The following is a 16510-nucleotide window of genomic DNA, read 5'->3' as shown; positions in this document are numbered from 1 at the left end:
AAAGTAATTTAATATGAATTGTAAAGAAAAAGCATAAAGATGAACCCTCTAACACAAAATAATCTCCCAAAAAGTAGGATTAGAAAAGCAAGATGGTTCAGTTGTGAGGAAGTTCTAGTTGTCTTCTAAAAGCTGGTGGTCTGTAAATTAACTGCTTCAGCCAAGCAAGTCACGCAATTGTGTTTGGGGAGCACCCACGGGAGACAGTGAAACCAACAGAGAAAGACTGAGCGTGGAAATGCTCATGTGCCTCAGGAGAACTCTGGGGATTCACTGTGCTTAGTGTGCGTTTCACAGCATTAGCAGTTATGACAGTTGAATTTAGGTGTGGCGGCAGCAGCAGGTCTGCACTGTGTGTGTGTGTGTGTGTGTGTGTGTGTGTGTGTGTGTTTACAGAACCTGTTGAGCTCAACAACAGTGAATATGTGGTCGCAGTTGAAGGCACAATGACTGAATTACAAGTTAGAGGTCTTCGGTGCAATACTTACAGTATACGATGAATTGCATTGAGACATGTGGGGTTTTATTGAAAGAATTTCCGCTTTAAATCAGCACCAATAGGATGTTTTACAAACTAATATTATCAGTTGCAGTGGGCTCATAGAGAGGCTGCGTACACATCATGGGGTCCACTTTCTGCATGTCCCAATAATCTACACAAAAAGGTACAGAACCTAGAATAACATATTCATTATATTATGAGCTAAAGCCCTGAGACTTTCTAGATGTTTCTGTCTATTGATAACAAATGATAATAATAAATACAGTATTATTTAATTAATCTGTCAAATTTACCAGGTAACTTTATTCCGCATCCGTCCTCTCGGTTGCGCAAGAGCAGTTTTGGGAACAATAAACAACCAGCCGTTTTCATGTTACGGTTTACCAGTTACATAATTTTAGCTTAATCTGTAATTCCCATGTTTAATATTGTTGAAAGCACTCCACTTTGCAGAGATTTAAACAATACGTTAAAGGTTTGGCTTATAAATAGAGACGTATTTTTTGAAGGCAAGTGCGGAACAACAAACGTGTGGCTGAGAGCGACACGTGTACAGTAGACACAACGGGTGTGTTCGCTGATAAGTGTAAGTACAGGCCATCTAACTGATTTGAAAGAGGAGGAGGTTTGGTTGAATCAGGTTATATAAAGTATTTAGCGATAATGGCTCCGACTAAGTAACCACAGCTTAATGTAAGCAACAGTTTAGTCGAGTGGGAAGGGAAGAAGCAATTCAATCCACTCTCTAATTACATAGAAATATATAATTTTAGAACCTCCGCTTAGTTAATTGTCCTCCGAGACGATCACTCTCATTAAAGCTTAAAAAAACAAAACAAAGTGGTGATGTGTAAAATGGGGGGTTGCTGTCCATGAAACCCAAAATCGCCCAATCGACTATAAACAGGGAGGACTTCCTAATGAAGACTACAATCTTGCTTGAAATAACCAGGTGTGTGTGTGTGTGTGTGTGAGTGTGTGTGTTTGTATGTGCGTGGGTAAGGCTGTCTGGATCATTAGTTAGAAAAACTATGAGCTCATCCTGTTGCCAGCTGTTTCTATGACAGCACGAGCCTGTAGGTAACGCACCAGGAAACACCTGTCCTCTCCTCGTTCAGGGCTCGCCGACATTCGAACGAGCAGAAGCTGAATGGAGGGAAAGCCAATGTCGTTCTGGCTGAGTGTTAAATAACTCAGAAGTCCAGGCGGGAACCAACGGTGGTGTTAAAGTCAAGACAAACAAGGCACTAACTCACAAGACCGTCTGTGTTTGCTGTGGACTCGTCGGTTCACGCGGCAGAGAGTGCATACAAGGAAACCATAACGACGCACTTTGTTGCAACTGCAAACATCTACTGTTCAAAGAAGCCCCAAGTTTCAACAAAAAAAAAAAGATTGGATTTTCACAGGACCTTTCAAAACAGGAGAGAACGGCAACTATCAAGTATTTTTATGATCAGTTAAAAACGGGGCAACGCAACCGATTAGCAGCACTGCGTGTGTGTGGGAAAGAAATACGTTATATGAAGCCTACACAGTGCCTTGCAAAGGTTGTTTACATTATTCCTATTTTGTTGCATTACCACCTGCAATGTAAATAGATTTGTATTTTCATGTACTGGACCTACAAAATAGTCAAAGGTGTTGGTCCTCTCTTGGCAGGTTTGTTGTGGTGCCATGTTCTTTGCATTTTGTAATAATGGATTCAATGGGCGACAATTGTATTGCAAACAGGTGGACTTTATTTAACTAATCATGTGACTTCTGAAAGCAATTGGTGGCATTAGATCTTATTTGGGGGCTTCAGAGCAAGAGGGGGTGAATACGCACGCACCACTTTTCAGTTTTCTTATCGTTTAGAATTTTTCAAATGTTGACCATTTTGGGTGGGTCCTTCTCATAAAAAGTAAAAGGTTGTAATGAAACTAAATGCCAATAATTAAACTTGCAGTCTCCAGCTTCGAATGACACTGGCTGAAAAATGTAGTATTCATTTTTTTCTTCATGTTGTCTAATTCAAAGTCATTTGACTGCAACTCCACCCAGCCATACATCCAGGCCCCAGCCGGTGAGCCTCCCAGTGGGCCGAATGTTATCAGTGCAACTCGATCTCCAACCCCGTTCTAATGAGAGGGATTGTTTGTGGGGAGACTTTAATAACTCCCATAGACTATTTTTATCTTATAAGCCACACCCTCTGTCTATGACGTACAAAACCATCTTTGACAAAGACCGTCTGTGCTGCAATGGGAGATCTTATCAAAATCATGCTGCAAAAGTTTGGCTATTTATACTTTCAGTCCACAGTTTTGTCATTATTCTTGCTGGGGTCCGTTTAAATTACCTGCCACTTACACCAAGTACTTTGATCTTGTCTCAGTAGGAAATTGTACAGACAGTTTTTCACAGACACACACACACACACACACACACACACACACACACACACACACACACACACACACACACACACACACACACACACACACACACACACACACACACACACACACACACACACACACACACACACACACACACACACACACACACACACACACACACACACACACACACACACACACACACACACACACACACACACACACACACACACACACACACACACACACACACACACACACACACACACACACACACACACACACACACACACACACACACACACACACACACACACACACACACACACACACACACACACACACACACACACACACACACACACACACACACACACACACACACACACACAGGAAAACAAGAGGGTGGGCTGTAGAGGAGAGCAGCTGGTGCATAGCATGGACAGGAGGGAGGGAGATATGAAGAGAGGGTAGGAGAGAGAGGGGAGTACGATAACAGAAGGGCAACATGGTAGATCACTTTACACCCGTGAGAAACTGTTTTCCCAACGGCACAGTGGAAGTTAGGGGGGAAAAAAAATATATGGTGCTCCACAGAAATATGTTGAACGAAAGAGGGGGCACCTTCAACACTGATGTCCCACGTCAACGTCTGGAGAGTGTGAGGTCTCCTGTACCACAGAGATAGGCCAGCCAAGACCTGCCAATCATTCATGGCCGTGTCTGAGGACCGATGAGCAACTCCTTAGAGTTCGGTGTTATTACTGCAAGGCTTGACGGGAGAAACTGCCCCGTTGTCCCTGGCGACGAGACCATTGTAACCACTTCCCTTGGTGGTTGCCCCCACTGGCAAAATTGTCATGCAGACATTCTCCGCCTCTCCCACCACGTAAATTGTATACTTTTCATGTTTACAATGTGTCAATATTTAGTCGGCCCACTCAGCGGGCTAAAGCCGTCCTTAAAACCGGGAGGGGGGGGGTGGCCCAATTCCACAGGACCATTATTAATTTAATTACATTTCTTTTTAAAAAGCCATTCTGCCGAGCAAAGCTGAAAGCCGTCTGTCCGCCTGGTGACCAGCTCTATACTCCGTGGCTTAACAGGCCTGACTAACACACGCTGCAGATTATGCGACTTTGATTACCTGATGCATTTACTTCATCACCAGATTATGAGTGATGCAGCTTTACGCTGACACATGCGGTATTTTAATCTCGTTACCCGTCATATACTTTTCAGCCTGTTCTGCGGTCACAGACGCAGATCACATAGCATTCTTCTTTTTTTCTCATAGACATTGATATTGTTGCTTATTTCCATCATTTAGTCACATTAAACGCACCAATTAAATTCTTTGGAGCCCCACAATATGGCATTTGGGAAATTCCACCACCAGTCTGTCACTTTTGTATATGGAGTCACTGTAGAGTGTCAGCAGAATTATAATCTTTTTGTCCGAGACCACATGTTTATGTGAAATCATGCTGGGTCTGACTACTCTTGGCAACCATCCTTATACCCTGTAAGTGGGAGGGCGGGACTGTATTCAAATTCCCTCTGAATCCATGGCGACATGGCAAGCAAGATACATTTTATTTCCTGGTCGGCCAGACTAACTGAAAAGGTCTAAAGGCTATATTTGTTTTACCTGTTGAATCGGACGGCAGAGTATTAGTTAGCAGTTGACTGGTACCAAATTTGGGAGCAAAGTATCCCGAGCATGGTCAGATAAAAATCATTTTGATGAGCCACCTTTAAATGTTTATTGTGGCGCGATCCCCCCCGACCGGCTTGGGCTTTCTGGTTGCAGCGGGAGCTTGAGGGAACCGCGCCTAGTTTATCCCATTAAGTTGGCCGATATTGCTTTGTTCGTGAACTGTTTACCAGCCGACCCCCCGCTGTGGGGGGAAATCACCAAGCGTGAATCCCCATTCAGTGTGAAGAAGCATGAGGAAAATGCACACTTGTGAAGCGGCAGGAAGGGTAGGTGGTCACAAATTACAAACCACATTTTAAAAAAAAAATGAGGGCGGGGGAGAGAGAGACTGGGACTTTGACTGGTACTGCCAAGTCATGCACATACTGTTCATCACTAACACTCTTTCCAAAGCAATGAAACCCAGATGTCAATAGCCTTACTTGACTCGTCAAAACATGCTCACCAACTTCTCACTGTAGCTCTAATATTGCATCAGCTTTCATGTCCTCAAACATCTTGTCCTATTAGGGCACGAGTACATTTCCCCAAAGTGAAAACATAAAGCTCTTTCTACTAACAAAAAAAGAGCTTTGATCTTTCAATGCATTCCGTTTGTCTTATTTTCCAAATCGCTCAATGCGCATTTCAAGTGGTCAGTTTATGCCTAAAGTTCTCCAGCGCTAGTTAACCTAGAGGAGTGGCTGTTTAAACAGCACGACAGCACGGAGCGGTGGAGCTGTGATCGATGCATGTGGCCCAGAGGGCCTGGGCACTGCCATAATGAGGAGGGGTCAAGGGTCGAGGTATTTCAGAGCGCATGGCTGCTGCTGGTGGTGACGAGCCATGTGAGAGGGAAAGTGAGGAGTAACTTCTGTTTATTTATTGAAACTTCAAAACAAAACAAGGGAGTGATACCAAATTTGTACCGATGCAGACATAAAGACATGACTCTGCCAACTGTTCCATTTTCACGGGAAGAACATTTATGTTTCGGCTGAATGACCCCACCTTGACCTACTTGCTCCTGTACGTCCTCCTGACCACTGCCGCGTTTCCCAGTCCTCCCAGTGCTCTCCCAGAAAGCTGGTGGGGTTCACTGGCCAAGGGAGATCGGTGATGTCATGACAGCTCAGTGTTGCTGGCCCGTGAACGCCCGTGAACGCGCGTGCGTGCGAGTGTTTGCGTGTGTGTCTATGGAGGAAGGCGAGGTCCATCTGAAGCAGGAATGCAGGGGTACATAGCTATGAGGTCATGAGAATTTTTGGATGTTTGCACAGGAGGAAAGGCGAGATGTGAGCGAGAAAAAAATAAATAAATAAAAATCACACAAAAAAATGGGCAAAACCCATGAAGAGAAACGTCAGCTAAGAGCAGCTGTTGGGGCCAACTACGGAGGCACAAACGCAATTTCAGTATTCGTGTGCAGGTCATGTAAACGCAAACACCCTCAGACCTCCACCAACACACTTGATATACGAGGGTGAGGGTGTGGTCACCAACGTGCTCCAGCCAGGATGAGGAAAATGAACCCGCAGTGAACTGAATGTGATCTGGGCTGCTGGTGTCAGACAATACAACCTATTGTACTGCTGCGGCTGTAGAGCCTCATCATCAGCATAATGCCCTCTAGACCTCCCCTTCCCTCCACCCTCGGGCCAAAGGAAAGCCTTACCCACATGTGAACTACACCGAGCGGAACCGCACGTGTCTGTGTATAAGATTAAAGAAAGACACGGCAAGAGTTAGTCTATCTATCTCTATAGATAGATATGATCAACACATTTGGAGTTGGAATGACAAATACATCCATGATATTAGCACTGAGTTTTCCATTAGCAAATACATCAAAGCCCTGCAGTGGAAAGCGGCCACTGACAGACACACAGATGAGCTTCTGTGACGGGGACACCATACGGAGACACTGAATAGAGTCCATCAGAGGACAGTCGCCTAACTGTACCCAACACTTATGCTGCGTTCACACCAGCGTTTGGTGTGAACGCAGCATTATGCTTCATTTCCACTGCATCCTACAGCTTCAACTCACTTTTGGGACCGGGTCCTTTTCTCTTTTATTTATTTTTTTAACTCACACGTAGTTTGAAGGATTTTGATTCCGCCATGGTAGATAGAAGTGCCTATCTTGGCCTATATTCAGACTCAAATCAGTTTTAATAGCCAACTTTAAAATGGTAACCACGGGGATGATTTCTATATGCTCTGTCACTTAAATAATCCATTGTACACAGTACTGGTAACTTGTATAATTTTCTTGAGGGTCCGGCACAACATAAAGCACCCAGTCAGTAGAGCCAATATGGAGGTTATGATCATGTGTTGCAAGCCTAAATATAGCATTCTTCATGTGAGAGACTGTATCATATGATTGGGAGCCCTGCTAGACTACATTGTTTTACTAAACTGAGATGCCTGACATAACAATGTATTCTCTCTCCCTCCAAGTCTCCAGTTGCTCAACTGTTCCTTGGTGCATTATTGTAGATTGTCTCTACCTACATGGCCACAGGGCAGAGATGAGAAAAGCCTACTTTGTGCACATAACTGTCTACTTACGTCATGGTAAGGCTTATGGAAGTACTCCTATGCATTCCCTGGAGTGTCTGACTCTGTTTGTGCATTTGTTTGTGTGTGTGTGTGTGTCAGCTGTTTCATCTGTGAATCTGAATCTGTGTTTTGGAGTGTGTGCACCTGCGAACATGAACATTTGGGCCCATGTATGCATGTTTTCGTCTCCGTTGTCTGGGTGAGAAACATGTCAAGCATGTGGAAACCGCCAGATTCCTATATATCCACCCCCCATTTTGCTCTCACCTCGCCTCCAACCTTCATCAGGAAGTGTGACGCAGTTGGGTTCAGACTCCTGTTGGAGCGGTTTAATGTCATCTTCCTGTGGGGGCAAACAAATGGCTCGCTATGGGAGGGGACTAGAGCTCCGCTGCCCGCTTCATAGCCACAATAACGGAAGCGTAAAAAGGGGAACTCCACTGATTTCACTCATACAAGTCTGCTTACAGGTGTTGAGGAGTACTGCTGCATTATGTGGAAAGACGTTGTGTGAAGTCTTTTGTGGCTGCAGAGGGAGCTGCTCCAAGTCCAATAAAATGACGTGCTAAAAACGGTGCTAAAAACGTATGAGAGCAATGCAGAGTGGCGGCCTTGAGCTGGCCAGTGGGGCACGCTCACATGCACTGAAGAAGAAGAATCATCTCAAATTAAAACAGACTTAATTCTTGAAGCTCTTGTTTCTGGACGAGCCAGAAAGGTTGTGTGGACAAAGAGAGGAATAGTGGCTTCCACACAGCAGTCAAAGAAAACGTTCCCTCTTGTTTCCCACCATACGTCAAAGCTCAAAAGGGAGGCCTTAAGCCCATGTTCCCTTCTCTGCTTTCCTTTGTTCATTGACCACCACTGGTCCGTGAGGGTCATGCAAGACTGCCGTTTGTCTGCAGTGTCTTTAGAAAGAAGAAGAAAAATACACCACCAGTAGCTCTTTTAGGGTGCAGCGAAGGTCAAAAATTAGCTGACCTCATGGAGTGAGCGGCTTGGCCTCGTCAAGCTCCAGCTGCCTCATTGGGTTATTGATTCAACCCATGACGTATCTCCCAAACTGGTCATTGGAGCAGGCAAACTAACGAGGCATGGCCAAATTTAGCTGCTATCTGTTTGGCACAGACTTTTAAACCCGGGCGGTTTCCCATATGAGGATTTCTGATGCCGTTTAATGACTAGCCCGGGGACATTAAGGCACTGCGGCTAGAAGGAATCCTGGTTGAAGTGGCAAACTAACCCGGCACAAAGAATTTACAAAAGCAGTCAGATAACATGCTGCACTCAAGCAACGTAATAATTAAACACAGACTGTGGCTGATTTTACTACCAACACGTGCTGGAGTTCAGGACTTCCTGAAGCTGATAAAGGAACAGTCTCCGTGTTCGCAGACATGTCGGAGACAAATGTTATCAGGCAGCAACTAAGGATCCTTTAAATTACCCTATTGTGTAGGAAAGAGGAACATTGGCTGTAGTGTGAAATCCTCTCAAAAGCCCTTTTTTTAATCTGCAAGGCCAACTTGTCTCACGTTTCACCGTCTTACCTCTCACTTGACCTGCACCCTTGCTTGCAAACAAGAACACCTGATCGCAGAACAAACGGGGTGACTCTCGAGAGCAAAGCAAAGGTCAAGAGTCCCCAGGAAATTGTGGGCGTTTCACAACCATTCACACTAAGATGCAGAGCAAGAACCCTCATGAACGAGTAATGCCTGCTGGGAGTTGGGAATGTTGTGTGTGTGTGTTGTTTCATAACAAACACTACTAATGGAGTAGTAGTTTAATGTAAACAAACTACTACTCCAGTGGGAGGGGCCCAAGAAGCATCTTGATTAAATGCCCAAACCACCTCAGCTGACTAGCGCATCAATTCTCCTGATGTCCAAGCATCCCATCATACATTATTAACGAGACACAAACTATCCATTTCAACTGAGCGGTTCGTGGTTCCTCGAGAAGCCACCAGGGATCTTAAAATGGTGCTGTCCCGTAGTAGTTTGATTCTCTCACAGAGTGTACTTGTCCAATATACAATAATGTCATTTTGTACAGAGTTACATTTCACCTATTGTCCAATGGGTTTGAGAGAGTAATTTTGTGGTTTAAACCAGTGGTTCAGATTAATCTGAGAAGTCACAAATGATTTTTAAGCAAAAAAATAATTTAAAAAAAGTTACTGTTGCATGAAAGTGTTTTTTTGTTCCTGATATATCCCTGTATTTCCTGACTGAATACTACTACCTCATTGGCCGATAAGAATCAGTTGAAAAGGAAAATAAATCCCTCTTTGGTAGAGCTGACAACCGAGTCCATGTGAAGTGGAGAAGGGTCACAAGCCCCCCCCACACACACACACATAAACATGTTAGGAACCACTGGGTAAAGTATTTATTATGGGATGAAGTCAGAACATCAGCCTCAAATCAAAAGACTGTATGTCAATCACTTAAATGAGCCCATGCAAGCGGGCTGCAGGCCACCACTCCTCCGTCCACTTACTTGTATAGAGTCGTTCGCCATCGTCCCCGCTGCTCTGTTGTCAGCCAGTTTGCCGTTTCACGGGCAACCTGCGCACATGTGGGTCTTGTTCCTCTCGTCAACCTCTCGTCTCCCTCCCAAGGCAAACGGAAACGAGACGGCTGTCGAAAAGGTCCGGGTGTCGGTGCCGCGGGTGTGATCTCAAACTTTACACAACCAGTCTGTATTGACACAAAGGCAACATAGTCAAGAGGTAATCCGCATTGTTGGTTCCCCTGGCCGCGCCTGAATTGATCCTCCCTCTGCCGGGTTTAACGGACGTTAGCGCTCGCGCCACACAAATAAAATTGCGTTCGCTGTCCACACGTTTTTTAGGGAGGAGAGGGGGGGGTTAAAGACAAAAAAACTGACATTCGCGTAACAGCATCCGAACAAAACTATTGGGCCCCGGCAGTCATTGTTCATCTTGCCATTCAACAGCTAGCAAGAGCCCCATAAAACCCACCGGCAGCGCTCCTCCGTCATGTCCTGCTGAACCCGACCGAAGAGAAAGACACATCCACGGGCGACATCAGACGAAAAGAAAGCCTCCTTTTCTCCGCTCTCTTCTTTTCCAGGGGACACCCGTGGACCGTGAACACGCCTCAGTCTCCCGGTCTCCTTCACGTGCCACACAACAAAAAGAGAGCCGCCTGTCAGTCCTTCACCAGCAGCTCACACACTCACAACGAGGGACAATAGACCGCTGATCTGCCCGTTGAATATCTCGACAGCTTGAGGCAGAAACAAAGCAAACCAAAACTAGTTGTTCGTTCCGGTACACGGGATGAGTGAAGGCAACATCTCGGCACGTTCACGCAGCGGGTAACTGACCGGAGAGCTGCACACACCACTTGTACGTTATACCCTGCCGCGCGCTCCCGACGCTCGAGCAATGCCGCCCGGGCGTTCATTGGTCCAGAGCTGGGCGGCGGGAACGCGCCCGGATGTACCATTGTGAAAAGGTGGGGCTAATGTTATTTACTTATTACTTCAATCTGCAAAGTAACTAACTAAAGCTATGGAAAAAACGGTTATCTGAAGAGGTTGAGCTGACCTAAGATGTCAACCACAGATAGATGTATACTGTGCTATAATTGTATTCTGGGATTTTAAGCAACAATGGCTAATAAATAGCAGCATTTTAAGTTTCATAGATAGATAGATATATACTTTATTAATCCCCAAGGGAAAATGTGTTGTCATAGTAGTGCCCAACACTTTACAGACACAAAAAGGAATAGACTAAATAAACTAAACACACAAAATAAAATATAAGAACAGGGATGACAGATATATACAAAATATAAAATAATATATATATATATACACAATAGAATACAATAAAATATATATATATACACACACACACAATATAATACAATAAGGAAATTCAATCAAATTAAATGTAAACAGTGTGCAAAATATGTAAAATATATATACACAAAAGAATATGAATAACTGCAGTGTGTATTTAAGGACATTAATTTAAATTTAAACAGAGTGTGCAAAATGTAAAGTATGTGTAGTGTATATGAAGTGTAAATCAACATAAATGTGAATGTGTACAGTGAAAATGAAAATTAGTCCACAGAGGATCTGGCCAGAGGTGATTTGTTGTACGGTCCAATTGCCGTGGGTAGGAATGTTTACCTGTATCGGTCCTTGTGACAGCGGACTTTTGGAGAAAGTGCTCCGCTGACTCTGCAGTAGGTGGTGGAGAAGGTGGTCAGGGTTGTCCAATATGGACAATAGTTTCTTCAGTGTCCTCCTCTCCACCACCTGTACCAGATGCTCCTGCTTTCCGCCGATGATGGAGCCGGCCTTCTTAACCAGTTTGTTAAGTCTGTTGGTGTCCCTGGCTCCAATGCTGCTCACCCAGCAGACAATGGCGAAATACAAGACACTGGCCACAACCGACTGGTAGAACATCTCCAGCATCTTGCTGCACACATTGAAGGTTTGAAGCTTCCTCAGGAAAAAGAGTCGACTCATCCCCTTCTTGTAGACAGCGTTGATGTTGGCCTTCCAGTTCAGTTGGCTGTCGATGGAGACACCCAGGTACTTGGACTCCTCCACCATGTCCATGTCCACTCAGAGGTCTAGGAGCTGTCGTCTTCCTCCTGAAGACGACCACCATCTCTCTGGTCTTGGCTACGTTCAGAAGCAGGTGATTCTCACCGGCCCACTCCACAAAGTCACTCACCACTGCTCTGTACTCCTACTCCCGTCCATCCCTAATACACCCGACCACTGCAGAGTCATCAGAGTACTTCTGCAGATGGCATGACCCTGTGTTGTACTGGAAGTCACTGGTGTACAGGGTGAACAAGAAGGGAGACAGAACAGTTCCCTGTGGGGCTTCCACATCACTGACTACCGTATCAGACAGCACATAGCCCATTCTGACAAACTGTGGTCTGCCTGTGAGGTAGTCAGTGATCCAGGAGATGGTGGACGAGTCTACCCCCACCGCTTCTCACTCAGTAGCAGTGGTTGGATGGTGTTAAATGCACTGGAGAAGTCAAAGAAAGTGACTCTCACAGAGACACCGGTTCCATCCAGGTGCGACTGAGCTCGTTGCATGGGGCAGGTCCAAGTCTCAAGTCAGTTTCGACAAGTCCAAATCAAATGCCAAAACAACCAGAGTACAAAACAGAGTAAACGACTGAAATTGGGTGTTGATTCTGACGAGTCCCAGTTTCGACTCTAAAGTCTGTTACATGGCCTGTGTTTTCGTCAATAGCAATGCTCCAAAACCCAACTGAAGTTGGTTTCATGCAACAGAAATGCTAATAATATATTAGTACAAAGTCTGTATGTGTGTGAGAGAGAAAAGCTCAAAATAGGGTTAGGTTAGGTGATGTGTCGGTAGCGTGAGTGGATGTCTTTTGTAGATTTGACAGATGTTGAACTGGACTGCATTTGCATCATTGATTTGTTTAATGAAAATTAGCCGGCAGAAAGATCTGAAGGACGTAGGAACAGAGAGTGACCTCAATGCTGCAGGATACAGACTATTATCCTGATATATATATACACACACACACACACGATAAACTATCCCATGAGAACTGATCCGAGTCACAGTTGGCACGGAGGATGATTCCCCTTGCTGTGAGTGAGAAGCAAGGACATTGACATTTTGGGAATATTACAAATTCATCCACACACATTGATTACATTTTGTAAGTGTTGAGAAGGTATTCATTATTCATGGTGGAGTTCCCGTGCATAACCTCTCAACCCCTCTATCCTGTTGTCCTTTATTGGTTACAAAATAAATTCATAAAAATAAGCTGTTTGAACAGTCTCAACAACAAAATGTGTAATAAAACATGTTTCATGTCAAAAAGTGAATTATGCCAAGGTTTGCATTGTTATAAGTGAGAAAGATGTTGCATTTACAAATATAGAGAAAACAGGAAATCCTGACATTTGAGAAGCAACTTTTTCTGACGATTAACATAGGATATCTGTACATATTTGCACATAACGTAGCATATTTGTACATGAAAATAAAAAATAAAACAAGATCATTTTGTGTAACGTTGATACGTAGGCCTTCAACAAAAGCAAACCTTAAAAAATAGAAAATTAATGAAATAGAAAAAAGCACCTCGTTTTATTCTTTCTTGCTGAGACGCTTTCACCTTTGACCTTTCACACCCCGCAGGACACGATTCTGATAGGAGGGCGTGGACGACGTCAACAGGTAGTTTCATCGCTAGCTAGGTAGCTCAGCTACCAAAACGTCATAATTAACAGACTGCGGCGTGATTACATATTTAATAATCTAGTGGGGTGCTGCTTGGCCAGAACCCCAGTTAGTTGACTGCTTTACCGTCGTCGTCTCAGGTCGTTACTTTTCTAAATCTCGGGTGTATCGCTAGCATCGCGACAGTTAGCGCGCTCGCCTTCACGTTCACGTGTGAGGCGATAACGGTTGACATGTCATTTCAGCTGTTCATCTCAAACATCCAGTTAACTCAGCGTTTTATTTCTCAACAGGTTTCCTAAAAAAAAAAAACAATACTAACATACAGCGGAAAGCATGACGGACTTTGAAGTTCTGTTTGAGCTGCAGCTCCCCTCCGACTCTCCGTTCGGGGTCCTGCAGGAAGACGCGGGCGGTGAGAGGGAGACAGGCCGCATGGAGGGGCTTCAAAACACCGGACACGGAGGTCAAATACGAATGCCCGCACGCTTTGAAAACATAGACGTCATTATGTTACTTATAGTAACATCAATTACTAAATTGTAACACTTGTTCACTGTTTTGTGCCCCCCCGCTTTACATTCACGTGGTTATTTTCAGTTAAATAGGAACAGTGGAGGCGCGCGAGTATACGAGGCTGACGGCGGTCATTCGTTTGGGTTTCAGAGGCGGAGGGGCCGCTGTCGTTCTCGTCTGTCTTTGCTCTGGCGCCACCTTGCGGCGATAGCGTGAACTGCAGCAGGGACTGCAGCTGCCTGGGGGCCAGATGGAGGGAGAGGAGCCTCCGGTCCATGGAGCTGCAGCTCCAGTTCCTCCTGAGCAAAGCAGACGACTTGCACGACTGGCTCGTCAACGGGTAGGCTCCTCTCGAATGGCTGCTCACGATGCACTGACGTGATGCGTACTTCTGCTATTTCATGATCCCGTTTGTTTTCGTTTTGCAGACGGGGTCACCTCGATAGAGCGGCTCTTGCTGCTGCAGTGCCAAGCTTCCTGTACACCTGTCAGCCTTACTTTAACCACCTGGAATCCTCAAGCTCCGTGTCCCAGCACACCCTTCTGCCTTTTGACGTCTATACAAGGGTTGGTTCACCCTAAACTTATTTACAGACATATTTGTAGCGCAAGGGTGTTGAATGAGTTTACTGAAATAAATACATTCCCGGGCTGCGGTTTTAGATTTTCTCATTTAAGTGAAAAAATGTGATTTTGCCAACATTTTATGGGAATCTAACTGGGAAGTTTAAAAAAAACATTTCCATCTCATGTGAAAAGCCATCCTCAAAACCTTTTAACACTAAAATCAGGCATTCCTGAAGTATCCTGCGTATTATTTGTATTCTGGATTGTCTAGATTTGTTGTTCCTCAGAGTTTAAATTCTGACTGATAATATAAACGCGCCTTGAAATCTATACCGTATCTGTTACTGGATAAGAAGGACATTTGTGTTCGCTGAATGAAAACAGTTTAACAGCTACAAGTTGAGTGATAACCTCCAGTGTGTGTGTGTGTGTGTGTGTGTGTGTGTGTGTGTGTGTAGCGTGTGCAGCTGCTGGAATTCTCTCAGCAGCTGTGTGACAGGTTGGAGCAACTGGTGTTGACCTACGCCAGCTATAATCTCCTCTGTCTGGACGAGACCAAGCCTAACAGGTACACACATATACACACACACACAAACAATGCTACCAACACAGGTTTACTCATGTGATAGAAGCACAAAATCTTAATAACAGAACCAAAAGTCTTCATGTGGTAGTTCAGACGTGCATTTGCACAGTCAGGGAAAACCAAATTATCCCATATTTAAATGGTTAATTTACTCAAGCAGCATTTAGTTTCATTTAAAAATCATACATTTTTCCTAATTTCTGTCAGACATCTTTCTTTCATTTTCAGTCACAATAGGTCCAACTCTTCCCCCTAATCTCCCGTTTGCACTCCCAGTGTGTCTCACTTCTGCGTGGGTCAGAGTTGGCTCGGCCCACTGAGGGTGACCGCGTTCCGTTACTGTAAGCCCACGGCGTACTTGGCCCGGGCCGACACCGGCCTCTACAAGCGCATGCGCTGGAACGTGGAGAGACTCGAGGACGAGCAGCAGACGGATGACGAGAGTGAGGAGGTGGAGGTGGAGACAGTCGGCGACACAGAGTAGTGAGTCTGGACGAAACTGCCACCCTCTTGTTTTAGTTTTCCCCCACCCCCAATTCCACTTCCTGCCATTTCTACATCTTTGAAGGCCGATATACATCTCGCATCTTTTATCGCCGGCATCCCATTCAGTTACTTCCTGTGCTACGAGGACATCCCCAACGCACACGCAGACGCAGATAGCCAAGGCAGCGTGGTGAGGATGTGGTCCATCGGTCAGTGGGTGCAGGTGACCCCCATCACAGAGAACATCTATGACTGGTAAACATATTTATTACTTCCACGTGGTTGCTCTGTAGCTGCCGTTACTTTAAGGGAGTTTTTAATACCGTTTTCTCTGGGGGAGCGAGAAGATAACAGATAAATGGCCAATAGAAGACATTCCTCACAGGAAAGTGTCACATCTCATGCGTTTTTTTTTGTGTGACACGTCCCCCATCAGGATCATGTGCGAGGTTCCTCAGGCCAACTATCACAGGCTGTTGTACCTGGGCAGCGAAGAGCCGTCGAGCTGCTGCGCTACAGACTACCTGCAGCAGCTGCTGTTGTCACACCAGACACCGGAGTGACGGCGGCGATGGTTTGGCACGAGGAAGAACCGTGCGTGAAAAGCGACCGGACCTGTTTACATCCTCAAAGCTGGTCAAGAAGCAGATATGCGTCGCAGAGTTCATGAGAGATTCTAAAAGGTCGAATATCTGGACGTCGGAGCAGAAACACCCGAGCTGAAGTCCCAGGACAGTAAAATATGTGACAATTTCTGCCCGATGCGTTCAGGGCCTTTTGATTTTCCCAGTTAAAAGCCGTTCTTTGTAATGCACTGTGGCCAGTGTTGGTTTCCAAAACAAAGTTTTAGAGTGGTCGTAGTTTTATGCCGTGCTCTGTGACGAGTCCGTTTGACTCCTGATGTTTGCTGCACACCATTTGGTGACTTTAATTTGTTCAGTGCGTCAACGTGGAGAAGATT

At 45.1% G+C, this 16510-nt stretch overlaps 2 protein-coding genes across 2 annotated transcripts in view; one reads left to right on the top strand and one right to left on the bottom strand.

Annotated features, from left to right (window-relative positions):
- pkn1a (protein kinase N1a) overlaps positions 1-10550 on the bottom strand; it is a 40616-nt gene extending 30066 nt beyond the window's left edge. Inside the window, exons 1-2 of the mRNA XM_034545193.1 lie at positions 10143-10550; positions 9659-9858 (exon numbers count right to left, since the gene is read on the bottom strand). Of these exons, the coding sequence (XP_034401084.1) occupies positions 9659-9679 (21 nt within the window). The 5' untranslated portion in view covers positions 9680-9858; positions 10143-10550. The remainder of the gene's footprint in view (positions 1-9658; positions 9859-10142) is intronic.
- Positions 10551-13730: 3180 nt separating this feature from the next.
- Positions 13731-16112, top strand: c1h19orf67 (chromosome 1 C19orf67 homolog). The gene is made up of 7 exons (XM_034545910.1): positions 13731-13809; positions 14061-14250; positions 14339-14477; positions 14936-15045; positions 15340-15546; positions 15676-15804; positions 15986-16112. Exons 1-7 carry the CDS (start codon positions 13731-13733, stop codon positions 16110-16112), a joined length of 981 nt encoding a protein of 326 aa, XP_034401801.1.
- The last annotated feature ends 398 nt before the right edge of the window (positions 16113-16510 follow it).

Source organism: Cyclopterus lumpus, chromosome 1 (assembly GCF_009769545.1).
Source record: "Cyclopterus lumpus isolate fCycLum1 chromosome 1, fCycLum1.pri, whole genome shotgun sequence".
Lineage (NCBI taxonomy): Eukaryota > Metazoa > Chordata > Actinopteri > Perciformes > Cyclopteridae > Cyclopterus > Cyclopterus lumpus.
Note: the sequence above shows the minus strand (reverse complement) of the source record. Positions and strands in the feature narration are given on the sequence as shown.